Source organism: Oncorhynchus mykiss, chromosome 21, assembly GCF_013265735.2.
Source record: "Oncorhynchus mykiss isolate Arlee chromosome 21, USDA_OmykA_1.1, whole genome shotgun sequence".
NCBI lineage: Eukaryota > Metazoa > Chordata > Actinopteri > Salmoniformes > Salmonidae > Oncorhynchus > Oncorhynchus mykiss.
This window is the reverse complement of record NC_048585.1, coordinates 10023091-10045183: the sequence shown is the minus strand read 5'-3', so window position 1 is coordinate 10045183 and position 22093 is coordinate 10023091. Positions and strand designations below refer to the sequence as shown.

At 48.4% G+C, this 22093-nt stretch overlaps 1 protein-coding gene across 26 annotated transcripts in view; it reads left to right on the top strand.

Annotated features, from left to right (window-relative positions):
* LOC118942869 (rho guanine nucleotide exchange factor 39-like) overlaps positions 1 to 22093 on the top strand; it is a 104248-nt gene that overhangs the window by 15969 nt on the left and 66186 nt on the right. For all 26 annotated transcript variants that reach the window (XR_005038520.1, XR_005038519.1, XR_005038518.1 and 23 more), the window contains exons 4-5: positions 3373 to 3493; positions 11731 to 11849. Coding sequence is in view for 1 of the 26 variants with exons in the window: in XM_036956814.1 (XP_036812709.1) it covers positions 3373 to 3493; positions 11731 to 11849 (240 nt within the window). In the remaining 25 variants the exon portion in view is untranslated. The remainder of the gene's footprint in view (positions 1 to 3372; positions 3494 to 11730; positions 11850 to 22093) is intronic.

Here is a 22093-nt window from a genome sequence, read left to right as displayed (position 1 = left end):
CTCTCTATTCTCCTCCTCCCTTCCACTCTCTATTCTCCTCCTTCCTTCCACTCTCTATTCTCCTCCTCCCTTCCACTCTCTATTCTCCTCCTCCCTTCCACTCTCTATTCTCCTCCTCCCTTCCACTCTCTATTCTCCTCCTCCCTTCCACTCTCTATTCTCCTCCTTCCTTTCACTCTCTATTCTCCTCCTCCCTTCCACTCTCTATTCTCCTCCTTCCTTTCACTCTCTATTCTCCTCCTCCCTTCCACTCTCTATTCTCCTCCTCCCTTCCACTCTCTATTCTCCTCCTTCCTTCCACTCTCTATTCTCCTCCTCCCTTCCACTCTCTTTTCTCCTCCTCCCTTCCACTCTCTATTCTCCTCCTTCCTTCCACTCTCTATTCTCCTCCTCCCTTCCACTCTCTATTCTCCTCCTCCCTTCCACTCTCTATTCTCCTCCTCCCTTCCACTCTCTATTCTCCTCCTCCCTTCCACTCTCTATTCTCCTCCTCCCTTCCACTCTCTATTCTCCTCCTCCCTTCCACTCTCTATTCTCCTCCTCCCTTCCACTCTCTATTCTCCTCCTCCCTTCCACTCTCTATTCTCCTCCTCCCTTCCACTCTCTATTCTCCTCCTCCCTTCCACTCTCTATTCTCCTCCTCCCTTCCACTCTCTATTCTCCTCCTCCCTTCCACTCTCTATTCTCCTCCTCCCTTCCACTCTCTATTCTCCTCCTTCCTTCCACTCTCTATTCTCCTCCTCCCTTCCACTCTATATTCTCCTCCTCCCTTCCACTCTCTATTCTCCTCCTTCCTTCCACTCTCTATTCTCCTCCTCCCTTCCACTCTCTATTCTCCTCCTTCCTTCCACTCTCTATTCTCCTCCTCCCTTCCACTCTCTATTCTCCTCCTCCCTTCCACTCTCTATTCTCCTCCTCCCTTCCACTCTATATTCTCCTCCTCCCTTCCACTCTCTATTCTCCTCCTCCCTTCCACTCTCTATTCTCCTCCTCCCTTCCACTCTCTATTCTCCTCCTCCCTTCCACTCTCTATTCTCCTCCTCCCTTCCACTCTCTATTCTCCTCCTCCCTTCCACTCTCTATTCTCCTCCTCCCTTCCACTCTCTATTCTCCTCCTTCCTTCCACTCTCTATTCTCCTCCTTCCTTCCACTCTCTATTCTCCTCCTCCCTTCCACTCTCTATTCTCCTCCTCCCTTCCACTCTCTATTCTCCTCCTCCCTTCCACTCTCTATTCTCCTCCTCCCTTCCACTCTCTATTCTCCTCCTCCCTTCCACTCTCTATTCTCCTCCTCCCTTTCCTTTCCTCCCTCTCTCCTCCTCCCTTTCCTCCCTCTCTCCTCCTCCCTTTCCTCCCTCTCTCCTCCTCCCTTTCCTCCCTCTCTCCTCCTCCCTTTCCTCCCTCTCTCCTCCTCCCTTTCCTCCCTCTCTCCTCCTCCCTTTCCTCCCTCTCTCCTCCTACCTTTCCTTCCCCTCTCTCCTCCTCCCTTTCCTCCCTCTCTCCTCCTAGCTTTCCTCCCTCTCTCCTCCTACCTTTCCTCCCTCTCTCCTCCTACCTTTCCTCCCTCTCTCCTCCTCCCTTTCCTCCCTCTCTCCTCCTCCCTTTCCTCCCTCTCTCCTCCTCCCTTTCCTCCCGCTCTCCTCCTCCCTTTCCTCCCGCTCTCCTCCTCCCTTTCCTCCCTCTCTCCTCCTCCTTTTCCTCCCGCTCTCCTCCTCCCTTTCCTCCCTCTCTCCTCCTCCCTTTCCTCCCTCTCTCCTCCTCCCTTTCCCCCCTCTCTCCTCCTACCTTTCCTCCCTCTCTCCTCCTAACTTTCCTCTCTCTCCTCCTCCCTATCTCCTCCTCCCTTTCCTCCCTCTCTCCTCCTCCCTTTCCTCCCTCTCTCCTCCTACCTTTCCTCCCCCTCTCCTCCTCCCTTTCTCTCCTCCTCCCTTCCCCACTACTCTATCCTCCTCCCTTCCACTCTACTCTCCCCTCCGATCTTCTCGTTCTCTTCTTCCTGACGGCCAGACTATTTAATCACCCTGAAAAACAGTCTGGAAGTTGTAATTTGTAGCTTTATATTTATCATAATATCCTCTGGCTGTGAGACGAGGGAAGAAACGGAAACATGGTTTTCTTGCCCTTTGCCCTCGTTAGCCCGACTCTCCTGCTAAGTGTGTGTGTGCGCGCGCTTGTGTCTCTCTCTCCTGCTAAGTGTGTGTGCGTTTCTAGTGTGTGTGTGTGTGCGCGCGCTTGTGTCTCCTGTGTGTGTGTGTCTCTCCTGGCTGTGTGTGTGTGTGTGTCTCTCTCTCTCTCCTGGCTGTGTGTGTGTGTCTCCTGGCTGTGTGTGTGTCTCTCTCTCCTGGCTGTGTGTGTGTGTGTCTCCTGGCTGTGTGTGTGTCTCTCTCTCCTGGCTGTGTGTGTGTGTGTCTCCTGGCTGTGTGTGTCTCTCTCTCCTGGCTGTGTGTGTCTCTCTCTCCTGGCTGTGTGTGTGTGTGTCTCCTGGCTGTCTCTGAGTCTTCTGATTACCAACAGGTCTACCTTGGCCCGATGCTTTCATTGCAATCTATTTAAATCAACTTCAGAGCTCCTTCTTTCCAGCGACGTGAGGATGTAATGTCTCTGGGAACATCATTAGACCAGTGCAGTCAGGAGTTGTACATGTCTAATTGTTGAGCACTCTTTTAATTTATTCATGTTATTTGTTACTGTGGTGATCAGACGGTTCTATGTGGTAATATTTAGTGATGGGTGGGGGTGGGGGGGGTCGATGCTGTTACATATCACAATATTATTTTGGACGATATTATAATGATACTTTTACTCCAAATATGGATTTGGCATCAGATTGATAGCGCTAGTCGACTCTACATGTAGAATCGACTCTATGTTTAGAATCGGATCGACGTATAGAATCGACTCTATGTATAGAATCGGATCTACATGCAGAATGTGATTTACATGCAGAATGTGATTTACATGTAGAATCGGATCTACATACAGAATGTGATTTACATGTAGAATGTGATTTACATGTAGAATGTGATTTACATGTAGAATCGGATCTACATGCAGAATGTGATTTACATGCAGAATGTGATTTACATGCAGAATGTGATTTACATGCAGAATGTGATTTACATGCAGAATGTGATTTACATGTAGAATGTGATTTACATGTCGTATCGGCATCTAAGTTATGTGAGAATATCGTACTGTGATGTCCATTGCAATATTTCTAGGGCTGGGTATTTCCGGGGACGTCACGATACGATATTCCCAGAATGCTTAGTTGCCAATACTATATTGTGATTATCTTGACATGTTATCATGAGGATGTGTTGTCGATGCTGATCATCATTGTTAATTGTCTCTCTCTCTCTCTACTCTGCAGGACGTTATTGGTCCGTCTGGAGAACGGGGACTTGGGCCGTGGATTTGATGACTTCTGTCCTCACCTCCACCACTACGTTACCTACGTAGACAACATCCAGAACGCCAGCAAGGTCCTGGCGGTAAGAACACTTCTTATTGTATTGTTGTGATCAACAACTCTCAGAACCCTGTGAGGTTCTGTGTTCCGGTGAGAACACCACTTCTTATTGTATTGTTGTGATCAACAACTCTCAGAACCCTGTGAGCTTCTGTGTTCCGGTAAGAACACCACTTCTTATTGTATTGTTGTGAACAACAACTCTCAGAACCCTGTGAGGTTCTGTGTTCCGGTAAGAACACTTCTTATTGTATTGTTGTGAACAACAACTCAGAGCTGTGTTCAGAGCTGTCATACAGGACTGTATAAGACCATATAGACCACCCCATACAGGACTGTATAAGACCATATAGACCACCCCATACAGGACTGTATAAGACCATATAGACCACCCCATACAGGACTGGTTAAGACCATATAGACCACCCCATACAGGACTGGTTAAGACCATATAGACCACCCCATACAGGACTGTATAAGACCATATAGACCACCCCATACAGGACTGGTTAAGACCATATAGACCACCCCATACAGGACTGGTTAAGACCATATAGACCACCCCATACAGGACTGTATAAGACCATATAGACCACCCCATACAGGACTGGTTAAGACCATATAGACCACCCCATACAGGACTGTATAAGACCATATAGACCACCCCACACAGGACTGTATAAGACCATATAGACCACCCCATACAGGACTGTATAAGACCATATAGACCACCCCACACAGGACTGTATAAGACCATATAGACCACCCCATACAGGACTGTATAAGACCATATAGACCACCCCATACAGGACTGGTTAAGACCATATAGACCACCCCATACAGGACTGGTTAAGACCATATAGACCACCCCATACAGGACTGTATAAGACCATATAGACCACCCCATACAGGACTGGTTAAAACCATATAGACCACCCCATACAGGACTGGTTAAGACCATATAGACCACCCCATACAGGACTGGTTAAGACCATATAGACCACCCCATACAGGACTGTATAAGACCATATAGACCACCCCACACAGGACTGGTTAAGACCATATAGACCACCCCACACAGGACTGGTTAAGACCATATAGACCACCCCATACAGGACTGGTTAAGACCATATAGACCACCCCATACAGGACTGGTTAAGACCATATAGACCACCCCACACAGGACTGGTTAAGACCGTATAGACCACCCCATACAGGACTGGTTAAGACCATATAGACCACCCCATACAGGACTGGTTAAGACCATATAGACCACCCCATACAGGACTGGTTAAGACCATATAGACCACCCCATACAGGACTGGTTAAGACCATATAGACCACCCCACACAGGACTGGTTAAGACCGTATAGACCACCCCATACAGGACTGGTTAAGACCATATAGACCACCCCATACAGGACTGGTTAAGACCATATAGACCACCCCACACAGGACTGGTTAAGACCAAATAGACCACCCCACACAGGACTGGTTAAGACCATATAGACCACCCCATACAGGACTGTATTAGACCATATAGACCACCCCATACAGGACTGGTTAAGACCATATATACCACCCCATACAGGACCATATAGACCACCCCATATAGGACCGTATAGACCACCCCATACAGGACCATATGGACCACCCCATACAGGACCATATTGACCACCCCATACAGGACTGTATTAGACCATATAGACCACCCCATACAGGACTGGTTAATACCATATAGACCACCCCATACAGGACCATATAGACCACCCCATACAGGACTGTATAAGACCATATAGACCACCCCATACAGGACCATATAGACCACCCCATACAGGACTGGTTAAGACCATATAGACCACCCCATACAGGACCATATAGACCACCCCATACAGGACCATATAAACCACCCCATACAGGACCATATAGACCACCCCATACTGGACTGTATTAGACCATATAGACCACCCCATACAGGACTGTATAAGACCATATAGGCCACCCCATTCAGGACCATATAGACCATCCCATACAGGACTGGTTAAGACCATATAGACCACCCCATACAGGACCATATAGACCACCCCATATAGGACCGTATAGACCACCCCATACAGGACCATATAGACCACCCCATACAGGAACATATAGACCACCCCATACAGGACTGTATAAGACCATATAGACCACCCCATACAGGACTGTATAAGACCATATAGACCACCCCATACAGGACCGTATAGACCACCCCATACAGGACCATATAGACCACCCCATACAGGACTGTATAGACCACCCCATACAGGACCATATAGACAACCCCATACAGGACCATATAGACAACCCCATACAGGACCATATAGACCACCCCATACAGGACCGTATAGACCACCCCATACAACGTTGGTCTGAGGACAGGACGCTGTCTGGTTGACGACGTTGGTCTGAGGACGGGACGCTGTCTGGTTGACGACGTTGGTCTGAGGACGGGACGCTGTCTGGTTGACGACGTTGGTCTGAGGACAGGACGCTGTCTGGTTGACGACGTTGGTCTGAGGACGGGACGCTGTCTGGTTGACGACGTTGGTCTGAGGACGGGACGCTGTCTGGTTGACGACCTTGGTCTGAGGACGGAACGCTGTCTGGTTGACGACGTTGGTCTGAGGACGGGACGCTGTCTGGTTGACGACGTTGGTCTGAGGACAGGACGCTGTCTGGTTGACGACGTTGGTCTGAGGACGGGACGCTGTCTGGTTGACGACATTGGTCTGAGGACGGGACGCTGTCTGGTTGACGACCTTGGTCTGAGGACGGGACGCTGTCTGGTTGACGACGTTGGTCTGAGGACAGGACGCTGTCTGGTTGACAACGTTGGTCTGAGGACAGGACACTGTCTGGTTGACGACCTTGGTCTGAGGACAGGACGCTGTCTGGTTGACGACCTTGGTCTGAGGACAGGACGCTGTCTGGTTGACAACGTTGGTCTGAGGACGGGACGCTGTCTGGTTGACAACGTTGGTCTGAGGACGGGACGCTGTCTGGTTGACGACCTTGGTCTGAGGACGGGACGCTGTCTGGTTGACGACGTTGGCCTGAGGACAGGACGCTGTCTGGTTGACGACGTTGGCCTGAGGACAGGACGCTGTCTGGTTGACGACCTTGGTCTGAGGACGGGACGCTGTCTGGTTGACGACGTTGGTCTGAGGACGGGACGCTGTCTGGTTGACGACCTTGGTCTGAGGACAGGACGCTGTCTGGTTGACGACCTTGGTCTGAGGACGGGACGCTGTCTGGTTGACGACCTTGGTCTGAGGACGGGACGCTGTCTGGTTGACGACCTTGGTCTGAGGACGGGACACATTTGTTGTGCCTTTTTATTTAGCTTTGTCCTTTTGGCCAGACCAAAAGTAGTGCACTAAATAGGTAATAGGGTGCATCAGATTTGCTTCACTTGAAAGAAGTGTAGATCCGTCCGTGAGCAAGGCACTGAACCCTAATTTGCTGCAGGGGGGGTTGGCCGTACTACTGTGGCTGACACTGTAAAACAACACATTTTATTGCACCCGTCTGGTGTCAGGGTTAGGCAACAACACATCAACAACAACAACAACACATCCTCAACAACACATCCTCAACAACAACACATCCTCAACAACACATCCTCAACAACAACATCACATCCTCAACAACACATCCTCAACAACAACAACAACACATCCTCAACAACAACAACAACACATCCTCAACAACAACAACAACAACATGGGGCCCCTCAGGGATGTGTGCTTAGTCCCGTCCTGTACTCCCTTTTCACCTACAACTGCATGACTGCATGACTGCACGGCCAAGCACGACTTCAACACCATCATCAAGTTTGCATGACGACACAACAGTGGTAGGCCGGATCGCCGACAACAAGGAGACGAGCCTATAGGGGAGAGGTCAGAGACCTGGCAGTGTGGTGCCTGGGGCAACAACGTGAGCAAGACAAAGGAAATGATTGTGGACTACAGGAAAAGGATGGCAAAACATGCCCACGTTCACATCCTCTGGGCTGTAGTGGAGCGGGTCGAGAATGTCAAGTTCCTCGGTGTCCACATCACCAACAAACTAACATGGTCCAAACACACCAAGATAGTCGTGAAGAGGGCACGCAACACCTTTTCCCCCTCAGGAGACTGAGAAGATTTGGCTTGGCACCTTAGATCCTCAAAAGTTTCTACAGCTGCATCAAGAGTATCCTGACCAGTTGCATCAATGCCTGGTATGGCAACTGCTCGGCCTACGACAGCAAAGCACCACAGAGGGTAGTGCGTACGGCCCAGTACATCACGGGGGCCAAGCTTCCTGCCATCCAGGACCTCTATACCAGGCGGTGTCAGAGGAAGGCCCAAAAAATTGTCCGACTCCAGCCACCCCAGTCATAGACCGTTCTCTCTGCTATCGCATGGCAAGCAGTACCGGAGCACCAAGTCTAGGACCAAGAGGCTCCTTAACAGCTTCTACCCCCAAGACATAAGACTGTTGAACAATTAATCAAATGGCCTCCGGACAATTTACATTGACCCCCCCTTTGTTTTTACACTGTTTTAGAAACTTTAGAGTGTTTTCTATCTAAATCGACCAATTATATGCATATCCTAGCTTCTGGGCCTGAGTAGCAGGCAGTTTACTTTGGGCACGCTTTTCATCCGGACGTGAAAATACTGCCCCCTAGCCCGACGAGGTTATTAAGAAGGAAAGCTATTTCACAAATTAACTTTTTAAGAAGACACACCTGTTAATTGAAATACATTCCAGGTGACTACTTCATGAAGCTGGTTGAGAGAATGCCAAGTGTGCAAAGCTGTCAAAGCAAAGGGTGGCTACTTAGAAGAATCTCAAATATAAAATAGATTTAGATTTATTTATTTTTTACACTTTTCTGGTTACTACATGATTCCATATGTGTTATTTCATAGTTTTGTTGTCTTCACTATTATTCTACAGTGTAGAAAATAGAAACAATTAATAAAAAGTGTAGTAGTGAAGTTAGCTCCGTAGTGAAGTTAGCTCCGTAGTGAAGTTAGCTCCGTAGTGAAGTTAGCTCCGTAGTGACGTTAGCTCCGTAGTGACGTTAGTAGCTCCGTAGTGATGTTAGTAGCTCCGTAGTGATGTTAGTAGCTCCGTAGTGATGTTAGTAGCTCCGTAGTGATGTTAGTAGCTCGGTAGTGATGTTAGTAGCTCCGTAGTGCCGTTAGCTCCGTAGTGATGTTAGTAGCTCCGTAGTGATGTTAGTAGCTCCGTAGTGATGTCAGTAGCTCCGTAGTGACGTTAGTAGCTCCGTAGTGACGTTAGTAGCTCCGTAGTGACGTTAGTAGCTCCGTAGTGATGTCAGTAGCTCCGTAGTGATGTTAGTAGCTCCGTAGTGACGTTAGTAGCTCCGTAGTGACGTTAGTAGCTCCGTAGTGACGTTAGTAGCTCCGTAGTGACGTTAGCTCCGTAGTGACGTTAGCTCCGTAGTGATGTTAGTAGCTCCGTAGTGATGTTAGTAGCTCCGTAGTGACGTTAGTAGCTCCGTAGTGACGTTAGTAGCTCCGTAGTGACGTTAGTAGCTCCGTAGTGACGTTAGTAGCTCCGTAGTGACGTTAGCTCCGTAGTGACGTTAGCTCCGTAGTGACGTTAGCTCCGTAGTGACGTTAGTAGCTCCGTAGTGATGTTAGTAGCTCCGTAGTGATGTTAGTAGCTCCGTAGTGACGTTAGTAGCTCCGTAGTGACGTTAGCTCCGTAGTGACGTTAGTTCCGTAGTGATGTTAGTTCCGTAGTGATGTTAGTAGCTCCGTAGTGATGTTAGTAGCTCCGTAGTGATGTCAGTTTCTGTTTTCCTCGTGTTGGTGTTCATCAGTGATTCCTCTCACATTGAGCTCATCATCGCAGTGTAAATACACACACACACCCCTTCACCCGGTACGACTCAGTGGGTTTTCCAGGTTTTTGGCTCTCAGAATGATTCTTATTATTTTTTTTTGAAAAACACAAATGGATATTTTTATGTCCACAACAATGTTTAAACCACATCAGGAGACCGTTTTTTAGGTCTCGGAAAAATTTAAGAAATTTAGATTTTTGGATGTAGTTACCCTTTAATTCCAGTGTGCACCAGGAAGAGGCCGTTGATTGGTTAAGAGGTGTTGCTGTGGTCAGTGTGCACCAGGAAGAGGCCGTTGATTGGTTAAGAGGTGTTGCTGTGGTCAGTGTGCACCAGGAAGAGACTGTTGATTGGTTAAGAGGTGTTGTTGTGGTCAGTGTGCACCAGGAAGAGACTGTTGATTGGTTAAGAGGTGTTGCTGTGGTCAGTGTGCACCAGGAAGAGACTGTTGATCGGTTAAGAGGTGTTGCTGTGGTCAGTGTGCACCAGGAAGAGACTGTTGACTTGATTGAGGTGTTGCTGTGGGCAGTGTGCACCAGGAAGACACTGTTGATTGGTTAAGAGGTGTTGTTGTGGTCAGTGTGCACCAGGAAGACACTGTTGATTGGTTAAGAGGTGTTGCTGTGGTCAGTGTGCACCAGGAAGAGACTGTTGATTGTTTAAGAGGTGTTGCTGTGGTCAGTGTGCACCAGGAAGAGACTGTTGATTGGTTAAGAGGTGTTGCTGTGCTGCTCCTGTGATTGCAGAGTTTTGCAAAACAAAATGGATGCAAATAATCATGATGCCATTCTGACAGGTCGGCTACTTTTGTAGTTAACATTTTAATTGAGCCTTTCCGGCTCTACCAGAAGACTGGTAATCGTTAACGTTATCTCTAACGGCTGTTACACAAAGTGTAGACACACACACACACACACACACACACACACACACACACACACACACACACACACACACACACACAGGCAGGGGAATTCCTGTGGCGTTTCAGAAAGCTGCGTGAAAACACCAATCGCTGATGCATTATGGTCAATACTTATGGTTCTCTGGGAAGAAGTTCAACCGATTGTTTTGAATATTGTTTTGTTTTGTAATGTCTGGATTAGGTGACTCTGTCCGCGTTTTCCACAAACGCAGGTTTTCTTGGGCCCTACGGCAGCCATGCTTGTTTTGATGGCCGACAAGATGAGTCTCTCTTTCTGCTGTCGTATTGTTGACACTCATGTTGACATGATTTACAACATGCCTATTGAATGAGAGCGTGCTCAAACACAATCACGCACGTTCTCACAAACACACACACACATTGTCACTCTCACACACAGACTTCCTCTTCCACTCTGACTGCCAACCCAGAGAGATAATGACTGACATAGAGGTGATTGGTGTTGGGGGGAGTACACAGATGGCGGCGCAGACAGACAGACAGACGTCGGCGCGGCCTCGTAGACAGACAGACGGCGGCGCGGCCTCGTAGACAGACAAACAGGCGGCGCAGCCAGCCGGTGGACGGACAGGCGGACAGACAGGCGGCGGCGCGGCCTCTCAGACAGACAGACAGGCGGCGGCGTGGGGGGAGCAGGTATCTGTCATCAGTAGAGAGATGTTTTTGATGTTCACAGCAGCTGACCCTAGTTGGAGGGAGTTGACATGCCCTCGATTTAGAAACTGTCCTTTGGCATGTTCTGTTCTGAGTGGCTGAGAAGTTATCTCTGTCTGTTCTCTCTCCAACTCTCTCTGTCCAACTCTCCGTCTCCTCTGTTTAGTGGAGGACTCAGGGTGATATTAAATGGTGTCTGTTCTCTGTCCAACTCTTCAGGTCTCCTCTGTTTAGTGGAGGACTCAGGGTGATATTAAATGGTGTCTGTTCTCTGTCCAACTCTTCAGGTCTCCTCTGTTTAGTGGAGGACTCAGGGTGATATTAAATGGTGTCTGTTCTCTGTCCAACTCTTCAGGTCTCCTCTGTTTAGTGGAGGACTCAGGGTGATATTAAATGGTGTCTGTTCTCTGTCCAACTCTTCGTTCTCCTCTGTTTAGTGGAGGACTCAGGGTGATATTAAATGGTGTCTGTTCTCTGTCCAACTCTTCGGTCTCCTCTGTTTGGTGGAGGACTCAGGGTGATATTAAATGGTGTCTGTTCTCTGTCCAACTCTTCAGGTCTCCTCTGTTTAGTGGAGGACTCAGGGTGATATTAAATGGTGTCTGTTCTCTGTCCAACTCTTCGGTCTCCTCTGTTTAGTGGAGGACTCAGGGTGATATTAAATGGTCTGTTCTCTGTCCTCAGCTCCAGGTAAAGATCTGTTTAGTGGAGGACTCGGGGTGATATTAAATGGTCTGTTCTCTGTCCTCAGCTCCAGGTAAAGAAGAACAAAGCCTTTAGAAGGTTTAAGAAGCTCCAGGAGTCCAGACCAGAGTTCCTCAACTGTAAACTAGAGGACCTCCTCCCACTGCCCATACAGCGCATCCAACAGTATGTTACTCTGTTTCCATACACCTTATACACCCCATCTAACAGTATGTTACTCTGTTTCCATACACCTTATACACCCCATCTAACAGTATGTTACTCTGTTTCCATACACCTTATACACCCCATCTAACAGTATGTTCTCTGTTTCCATACACCTTATACACCCCATCTAACAGTATGTTACTCTGTTTCCATACACCTTATACACCCCATCTAACAGTATGTTCTCTGTTTCCATACACCTTATACACCCCATCTAACAGTATGTTGCTCTGTTTCCATACACCTTATACACCCCATCTAACAGTATGTTCTCTGTTTCCATACACCTTATACACCCCATCTAACAGCACATCGTTCTAAACCACCAACTACTGTAAAACACATTTAAACAGCACATCGTTCTAAACCACCAACTACTGTAAAACACAATTCAACAGCACATCGTTCTAAACCACCAACTACTGTAAAACCATTCAACAGCACATCGTTCTAAACCACCAACTACTGTAAAACACAATTCGACAGTACATCGTTCTAAACCACCAACTACTGTAAAACACATTTCAACAGCACATCGTTCTAAACCACCAACTACTGTAAAACACATTTCAACAGCACATCGCTCTAAACCACCAACTACTGTAAAACCATTCAACAGCACATCGTTCTAAACCACCAACTACTGTAAAACACAATTCAGCAGTACATCGTTCTAAACCAACTACTACTGTAAAACACAATTCGACAGCACATCGTTCTAAACCACCAACTACTGTAAAACACAATTCAACAGCACATCGTTCTAAACCACCAACTACTGTAAAACACAATTCGACAGCACATCGTTCTAAACCACCAACTACTGTAAAACACAATTCAACAGCACATCGTTCTAAACCACCAATTACTGTAAAACACAATTCGACAGCACATCGTTCTAAACCACCAACTACTGTAAAACACAATTCAACAGCACATCGTTCTAAACCACCAACTACTGTAAAACACAATTCGACAGCACATCGTTCTAAACCACCAACTACTGTAAAACACAATTCGACAGCACATCGTTCTAAACCACCAACTACTGTAAAACACAATTCAACAGCACATCGTTCTAAACCACCAACTACTGTAAAACACAATTCGACAGCACATCGTTCTAAACCACCAACTACTGTAAAATACCCTCCGCCCCACACCTACTCCATCAAACAATACCTGCTTTCATTTCATCCAACCATTGTCCCATCCACCCTCCCACCCGTTGATTCAGAGGTAATACTGGCTGCTGGTTGTCATGTGATGTCGGTTTCCACTGACCCAGTAGTTTGTGGACTTTTTTGTTGTTGTTTGATTGGCACTTGACAAAGTTCTACACTTCCTACTCTGAACCATGTGACTTCCTGAAGGTGTTGGGGGGGGGGGGGGGGGGGGGGGGGGGGGGGGGTGGACGTTCAGAGTGGGTAACAGAACAGTGTGTGTTGAGAGGGTAGTGTTGCGTACTGTAAACGCCACCGTAGACGACCCCTGTAGCGTCACGCTTTTCATGCCTGACTTCTCCTTTTCCTGTTGTTGTTGTTGTTGTTGTTTATAGCTGCGATGACAGACGTGGTTATTATTTGATGTAGCGCCTGTTGGTAAAACTTTGACACACACACACACACACACACACTCAGACTGTAACAGATCTGTCACAATCCCCTGTGTTAACCAGCCGTTAGTGTTGGCTGTAATTCCATGCGGTCCTGATCCCTGTCGTTAATTAGTGTATCACGGGGGGGGAGAGATGGGCCATAATCAACATGCTGATTTATGAACACAGGAGCTAGGATGAAAATACGCTGCTATGGGTTTCATCAAGCTGCTCGTCTGTTTTCTTAACGAGGCTTTCTTGTCTTGTGTAGTACGGAGATGATTCTCACAGCGACCTCCTTGACGTGTTGTGTCCATCCGTCACGCACGAAGACAGTATGTCTGTCCTGCTGTACCTTTACGCCTCCCAACATCTGTCCATCCATCACGCACGAAGACAGTCTGTCTGTCCTGCTGTACCTTTACACCTCCCAACACCTGTCCATCCATCACACACGAAGACAGTCTGTCTGTCCTGCTGTACCTTTACACCTCCCAACATCTATCCATCCGTAGAGTCTGACGTCAGTTATCGTCCAACTTCGGACGAGTTTCGTGTCCCACTATTCTTTAGGTGCGTCTTGTGCTTCCCCCCCCCCCCACACCCAAAATGCAGCAGACATTTTGAGGCTGCAGGACTGACAGACTTAACCCTGGGACAATGGCAATAGATTCACCTTTTGCTCTTCCTCCGTGAAACTCTCGGAGACTCCAGGGACCTCTCATCATAGTACGATGATGTTAGGTGACTCGACACACTCACTCACTCACACACTCACACACTCACACACTCACACACTCACACACTCACACACACAAACACACACACACACACACACGTTCACGCGTGAACGAACACACTCACGTGTGAACACACACACACACACTCACGTGTGAACACACACACACACACTCACGTGTGAACACACACACACACACTCACGTGTGAACACACACACACACACTCACGTGTGAACACACACACACACACTCACGTGTGAACACACACACACACACTCACGTGTGAACACACACACACACACACACACACACTCACGTGTGAACACACACACACACACACACACACTCACGTTCACGCGTGAACGAACACACACAGAGCTCTCCCTGCTTTCTGGTAACAGCAGGAAATTGATGTCACTTATGGCTGTTGGACGATGATTGATGGTGAGTGTGGCTGAAGTGCTGGATACTTAAGGAGATACGGGAGTGGGGGGGTTGTGGAGGGGGAGGGGGAGGGAATAAAATCATTGCCTTTTATTAAGTGGCATTTACTGTCTGGATCTGGCCCTGGATCCCAAATGGCACCCTATTTCCCTGTATAGTGCAGCGTTAGGGCCCCATTGGGCTCTGGTCTAACGTAGTGCACTATGTAGGGAATACGGGGCCGCTTGGGACGTGGCTCTTGGCTGGCTGAAAGCGGACCTTCTCTTTCCGTCCTCTCTCCCCGGAGATGACAGCGATGAGTTCTGGGAGTTGACTGGGGCTGTGTGTGTGTGTGACGGTGAATAGCTCCTCTGCGCTCTCTCTCTCTCGGTCTGTGTTACGCATGTTATCGTGTCCGTAATGGGGGATGTAGCATGTCAACGTGAAGGCGGGTGGCAACTGGAGGATTCCGGAATCCACTATGGCAACTGGAGGATTCCGGAATCCACAATGGCTCTGAGTTGGGGGCCATTTTGTGCCTGAGGGAATGTTTAACCTGAAGGGTGACGGGGATGAGAGCGGTACGGACAGAACACGAGGAAGTGAAACGGGTTAAGGCTGCAGGCTCGTGAATTATCGAGGGGAGGGAAACTAAGACCTAGTCTTTAGTTTGGGCAACCAATGACCACGCTCGCTTTAGTCCTCCTTTATGTGAACGATGGATTTGAAAAAAAAAATTGTTATATCGTGCGTTGTGATAGGACGTGATGGTATATCATGCGTTGTGATAGGACGTGATGGTATATCATGCGTTGTGATAGGACGTGATGGTATATCATGCGTTGTGATAGGACGTGATGGTATATCATGCGTTGTGATAGGACGTGATGTTATAGTGTGCGTTGTGATAGGACGTGATGTTATAGCGTGCGTTGTGATAGGACGTGATGGTATATCGTGCGTTGTGATAGGACGTGATGGTATATCATGCGTTGTGATAGGACAAGATGTTATAGCGTGCGTTGTGATAGGACAAGATGTTATAGCGTGCGTTGTGATAGGACGTGATGGTATATCGTGCGTTGTGATAGGACGTGATGGTATATTGTGCGTTGTGATAGGACGTGATGGTATATCTTGCGTTGTGATAGGACGTGATGGTATATCTTGCGTTGTGATAGGACGTGATGGTATATCGTGCGTTGTGATAGGACGTGATGGTATATCATGCGTTGTGATAGGACGTGATGGTATATCGTGCGTTGTGATAGGACGTGATGGTATATCGTGCGTTGTGATGGGACGTGATGGTATATCGTGCGTTGTGATAGGACGTGTTGGTATATCGTGTGTTGTGATAGGACGTGATGGTATATCGTGTGTTGTGATAGGACGTGATGGTATATCGTGTGTTGTGATAGGACGTGATGGTATATCATGCGTTGTGATAGGACGTGATGGTATATCATGCGTTGTGATAGGACAAGATGTTATATCATGCGTTGTGATAGGACAAGATGTTATATCATGTGTTGTGATAGGACAAGATGTTATATCATGTGTTGTGATAGGACGTGATGGTATATCATGCGTTGTGATAGGACGTGATGGTATATCGTGCGTTGTGATAGGACGTGATGGTATATCGTGCGTTGTGATAGGACGTGATGGTATATCGTGCGTTGTAATAGGACGTGATGGTATATCACGTGCGTTGTGATAGGACGTGATGGTATATCGTGCGTTGTGATAGGACGTAATGGTATATCACGTGATGTTATATCATGCGTTGTGATAGGACGTGATGCTTTCATCTTCAACAAGTTCCTGTTGCCGCCAGTGACGGGGTCAAAGGGTCATTGTTTGGATTAATACTTTGTTGTGAATCTTCATTAACATATTAAAAGGAAAGTGGGAGTCCAAGCTGAAAAAACCGACTACACAACCTCCTCTTCCTAGTATCCTGATGGCTCGCTGACAAGACGGGCTGCACGGCCAGCTCTTCCTAGTTTCCCGATGGCTAGCTGAAAAGATGGGTACACAACCTCCTCCTCCTAGTTTCCCGATGGCTAGCTGAAAAGACGGGCTACACGGCCTCCTCTTCCTAGTTTCCTGATGGCTAGTCCTGATAGCTAGCTGACAAGGCTGGCTACGCGGCCTCCTCTTCCTAGTTTCCTGATGGCTAGCCTGATAGCTAGCTAAAAGACGGGCTACGCGGCCTCCTCTTCCTAGTTTCCTGATGGCTAGTCCTGATAGCTAGCTAAAAGACGGGCTACACTTGTATTTTTTCTTATTGTTATTTCATTGCAAGTCAGCGTTTATTTGGATGCTGTGTACCCCGTAGGTACGACTCGTAGGCACGACTAATAAAACCAGCCGCACCAATGTGTCGGAGGAAACACCGTACACCTGGCGACCGTGTCAGCGTGCACTACGCCCGGCCCGGCCACAGGAGTCGCTAGAGCGCGATGGGACAAGGACATCCCTGCCGGACAAACCCTCCTCTAACCCGGACGACGCTGCACCAAACCCTCCTCTAACCCGGACGACGCTGGACCAAACCCTCCTCTAACCCGGACGACGCTGCACCAAACCCTCCTCTAACCCGGATGACGCTGGACCAAACCCTCCTCTAACCCGGACGACGCTGGACCAATTGTGCGCTGCCCCCCATGGGTCTCCCGAGAGCCCAGAATCTCTAGTGGCACAGCTAACACTGCGATGCAGTGCCTTAGACCACTGCACCACTCGAGAGGCCCCCCTTGTTGGGCGTTTTGAAAGAATCTCCATTTGAACATGTTGAAGTACCTCCTGCTCTTCTCAATGGTTGTAGTATTGCTGTGGTGAAGACACCACTACATTCCCCATTTTTAAACTAAACAAACTCTCGCATATTCTCATTTTTATACCAAGCCATATTATATATTAATATATATAATTATAATTTTCTTTCATCTAATCCCTTTTACACACTTACCCATTCAGAGAGGGAGATAAGATACGTCTCTTTACAGTCACTTCATATTCGCTTTTAATTGCTGAAAGTTTAGAGAGAAGAGTGTATCTCCACACACACACACACACACACGCACACAATGCCTCCCAGTACTATATTGAGATGTTCTGTGTTCATTTCCTTGGTTCTTTCTTTCCTTTGGAAGCTGTTAGTGGTAGAAATGAAGGTCTGTGGCGTGTTCACTAACCCGTGGCTGACGCTGCCTGTTGTCTCTTCATTAGAATTCTGAATCTTTAATGTAACGTATTTAAAGGCAAATAATTTGACTTTATTCTCTCTCTCTCTGTCTCGCTCTCTCTGTCTCGCTCTCTCTGTCTCGCTCTCTCTGTCTCGCTCTCTCTGTCTCGCTCTCTCTGTCTCGCTCTCTCTGTCTCGCTCTCTCTGTCTCGCTCTCTCTGTCTCGCTCTCTCTGTCTCGCTCTCTCTGTCTCGCTCTCTCTGTCTCGCTCTCCCTCTCTCGCTCTCCCTCTCTCGCTCTCCCTCTCTCGCTCTCCCTCTCTCGCTCTCCCTCTCTCGCTCTCCCTCTCTCGCTCTCCCTCTCTCGCTCTCTCGCTCTCCCTCTCTCGCTCTCCCTCTCTCGCTCTCCCTCTCTCGCTCTCGCTCTCTCGCTCTCCTTCTCTCGCTCTCCCGTTCTCGCTCTCCCTCTCTCGCTCTCCCTCTCTCGCTCTCCCTCTCTCGCTCTCGCTCTCTCGCTCTCCTTCTCTCGCTCTCCCGTTCTCGCTCTCCCTCTCCCGTTCTCGCTCTCGCTCTCCCGCTCTCGCTCTCTCCCTCTCTCGCTCTCCCTCTCTCGCTCTCCCTCTCTCGCTCTCCCTCTCTCGCTCCCCCTCTCTCGCTCTCCCTCTCTCGCTCTCCCGCTCTCCCGCTCTCGCTCTCCCTCTCTCGCTCTCCCTCTCTCGCTCTCCCTCTCTCGCTCTCCCTCTCTCGCTCTCCCTCTCTCGCTCTCCCTCTCTCGCTCTCCCTCTCTCGCTCTCCCCCTCTCGCTCTCCCTCCCTCTCTCTCTCTCTCCCTCTCTCTCTCTCTCCCTCTCTCTCTCTCTCTCTCTCCCTCCCTCTCTCTCTCTCTCCCTCTCTCTCTCCCTCTCTCGCTCTCTCCCTCTCTCTCTCCCTCTCTCGCTCTCTCCCTCTCTTGCTCGCTCTCTTCGTTTCTGACGTGAGTGGAAGTGCCCGAATGACCCAACATGTCTGCTGAGAATAGGAAAGAGAGCCATCTGCATATCATCTGCATATTACAAATGGAATTAGCATTAGCGCTGTAGCCACAGCCGCCACATTCTCACTAACTAGGCCAACACAGTGATCCCCAACCACATGCTTGCTTTCTAAATATGCTAGCATTCTTCTCCCCTTTTCATTAGAATATGTGAGCTGGTGTAAATCCGGTTCAGATTATGTTGTTGTTGTCTCGTCGTTATCTTGTCTTTGCTCAGCTGCTAATGAGCGTGACAGCGTGGCTAAACGGGCGCGTTTCCGTTTTACATTATTTGGGAATGCTGGGTAATAAACTCTCATTAGAGAGGAGAAACTCTCCCTCTTTCTTTCTTTTTGTAGCACCGTCTCTTTAATTACATCCCTCCCTCCCTCCCTCTCTCCCTCTCTCCCTCTCTCCCTCTCTCCCTCTCTCCCTCTCTCCCTCTCTTCCCTCCCTCTCTTCCCTCCCTCTCTTCCCTCCCTCTAATAAGGATGAGGGCATGCTCCCTCTGCTGATAAAGCCTGTCATGTATTTGTTATTACCAGATGAGAGAATAAAGGAGTGGAATTATTACTTCCTGTTTAAGTGTCTCCTAATTGAAGGAGGGTTTAATTGGACTCTTGTTTTCGTGTTTCGTTTCTTTTTTAGTTTCCTAATGAGTTGAACAATGTTGCTCTTTCTCCCCATTCACAAGGCTTACTGCTGGTGTGGTAACGTATCAGTAGTGTAGTTCGTCGCGATTTAGTTATATTTATACAATACCGGAGTTTATAATTTGAGTTTCTGTCTGTCCCCCCCCCCCCCCCCCCCCCCCGGTCTCTTTTACCACGTTATTAATCCGTTTGTTAACAGCAGTTTGTGTTTTTCAAGCCCACAACAGCAGCCTTCATTCTTAGCAGCCTTGAGTGCATTGAAAAGTAAAGCAATGCTAAACCCTTTTCAGATTTCAACTTGAGTTGCATTTAAGAACCAGACCACCATTCCAGAGAAAATAACTGTCAGATGAATGTTATTACTTCTTTTTTATTTTTTTATTTTTTAGGATCAAATAAAAAGTGTTCATTTTGAATCCTGCTGTATCGTTCAGGGTCGAGGAAATACAATGGACGCTCTGTCATGTAGACGGAGTGTATCTGTTGTCATCCTTCCTTTTCATGTCACATGGCGCCACTGTTAACGAATAACACTTTCTACTGCTGCCACCAACTGTCAGCACGTTGGCACGAGCATGGCTAATGGCTGACTGCTAGCATGGCTAATGGCTGACTGCTAGCATGGCTAATGGCTGACTGCTAGCATGGCTAATGGCTGACTGCTAGCATGGCTAATGGCTGACTGCTAGCATGGCTAATGGCTGACTGCTAGCATGGCTAATGGCTGACTGCTAGCATGGCTAATGGCTGACTGCTAGCATGGCTAATGGCTGACTGCTAGCATGGCTAACGGTTGACTTCTGGAGTGGAATATGACAGTCAGTCTGCTAGCATGGCTAACGGCTGACTTCTGGAGTGGAATATGGCAGTCAGTCTGCTAGCATGGATAATGGCTGACTGCTAGCATGGCTAACGGCTGACTTCTGGAGTGGAATATGACAGTCAGTCTGCTAGCATGGCTAACGGTTGACTTCTGGAGTGGAATATGACAGTCAGTCTGCTAGCATGGCTAATGGCTGACTGCTAGCATGGCTAACGGCTGACTGCTAGCATGGCTAATGGCTGACTGCTAGCATGGCTAATGGCTGACTGCTAGCATGGCTAACGGCTGACTTCTGGAGTGGAATATGACAGTCAGTCTGCTAGCATGGCTAACGGCTGACTTCTGGAGTGGAATATGACAGTCAGTCTGCTAGCATGGCTAATGGCTGACTGCTAGCATGGCTAATGGCTGACTGCTAGCATGGCTAATGGCTGACTGCTAGCATGGCTAATGGCTGACTGCTAGCATGGCTAACGGCTGACTTCTGGAGTGGAATATGACAGTCAGTCTGCTAGCATGGCTAACGGCTGACTTCTGGAGTGGAATATGGCAGTCAGTCTGCTAGCATGGATAACGGCTGACTTCTGGAGTGGAATATGACAGTCAGTCTGCTAGCATGGCTAACGGCTGACTGCTAGCATGGCTAACGGCTGACTGCTAGCATGGCTAATGGCTGACTGCTAGCATGGCTAATGGCTGACTGCTAGCATGGCTAACGGCTGACTTCTGGAGTGGAATATGACAGTCAGTCTTCTAGCATGGATAATGGCTGACTGCTAGCATGGCTAACGGCTGACTTCTGGAGTGGAATATGACAGTCAGTCTGCTAGCATGGATAATGGCTGACTGCTAGCATGGCTAACGGCTGACTTCTGGAGTGGAATATGACAGTCAGTCTGCTAGCATGGCTAACGGCTGACTTCTGGAGTGGAATATGACAGTCAGTCTGCTAGCATGGCTAATGGCTGACTGCTAGCATGGCTAACGGCTGACTTCTGGAGTGGAATATGACAGTCAGTCTGCTAGCATGGCTAATGGCTGACTGCTAGCATGGCTAACGGCTGACTTCTGGAGTGGAATATGGCAGTCAGTCTGCTAGCATGGATAATGGCTGACTGCTAGCATGGCTAACGGCTGACTTCTGGAGTGGAATATGACAGTCAGTCTGCTAGCATGGCTAACGGCTGACTTCTGGAGTGGAATATGACAGTCAGTCTGCTAGCATGGCTAATGGCTGACTGCTAGCATGGCTAACGGCTGACTTCTGGAGTGGAATATGACAGTCAGTCTGCTAGCATGGCTAATGGCTGACTGCTAGCATGGCTAATGGCTGACTTCTGGAGTGGCTAATGGCCTCTCTGGCACCTGTGTGTCTCTTAAAATCAAGACCAGACAACACAGAGGAGGGAGAGTAAGGGGGGGGAAGAGTAGGGGGGGGAAGAGTAGGGTGGCAGGACATTAGGGGGAGGAGAGTAGGGGGGAGACGGGGAGGAAGAGGGGGGGGGGAGACGGGGAGGAAGAGGGGGGGGGGGAAGAGTAGGGGAGAGAGACACTGGAAATCAATGTAAATTGTCAATGTACTTCCAAGGTCCCACTGTCTCTCTCCAAACGCCAGGGTAAAGATTTCTGTCGTTGGAAAGCTGCCGTTCGGTCTCCCTTTTAGAAGGGGATAGGTTACTCTAATGTATCACAAATTGATCACCATGCACTTATTCTGTACTTTTTAAATGGGAATCTTGTTTTTTCTTCTGAGAAGAAGAACC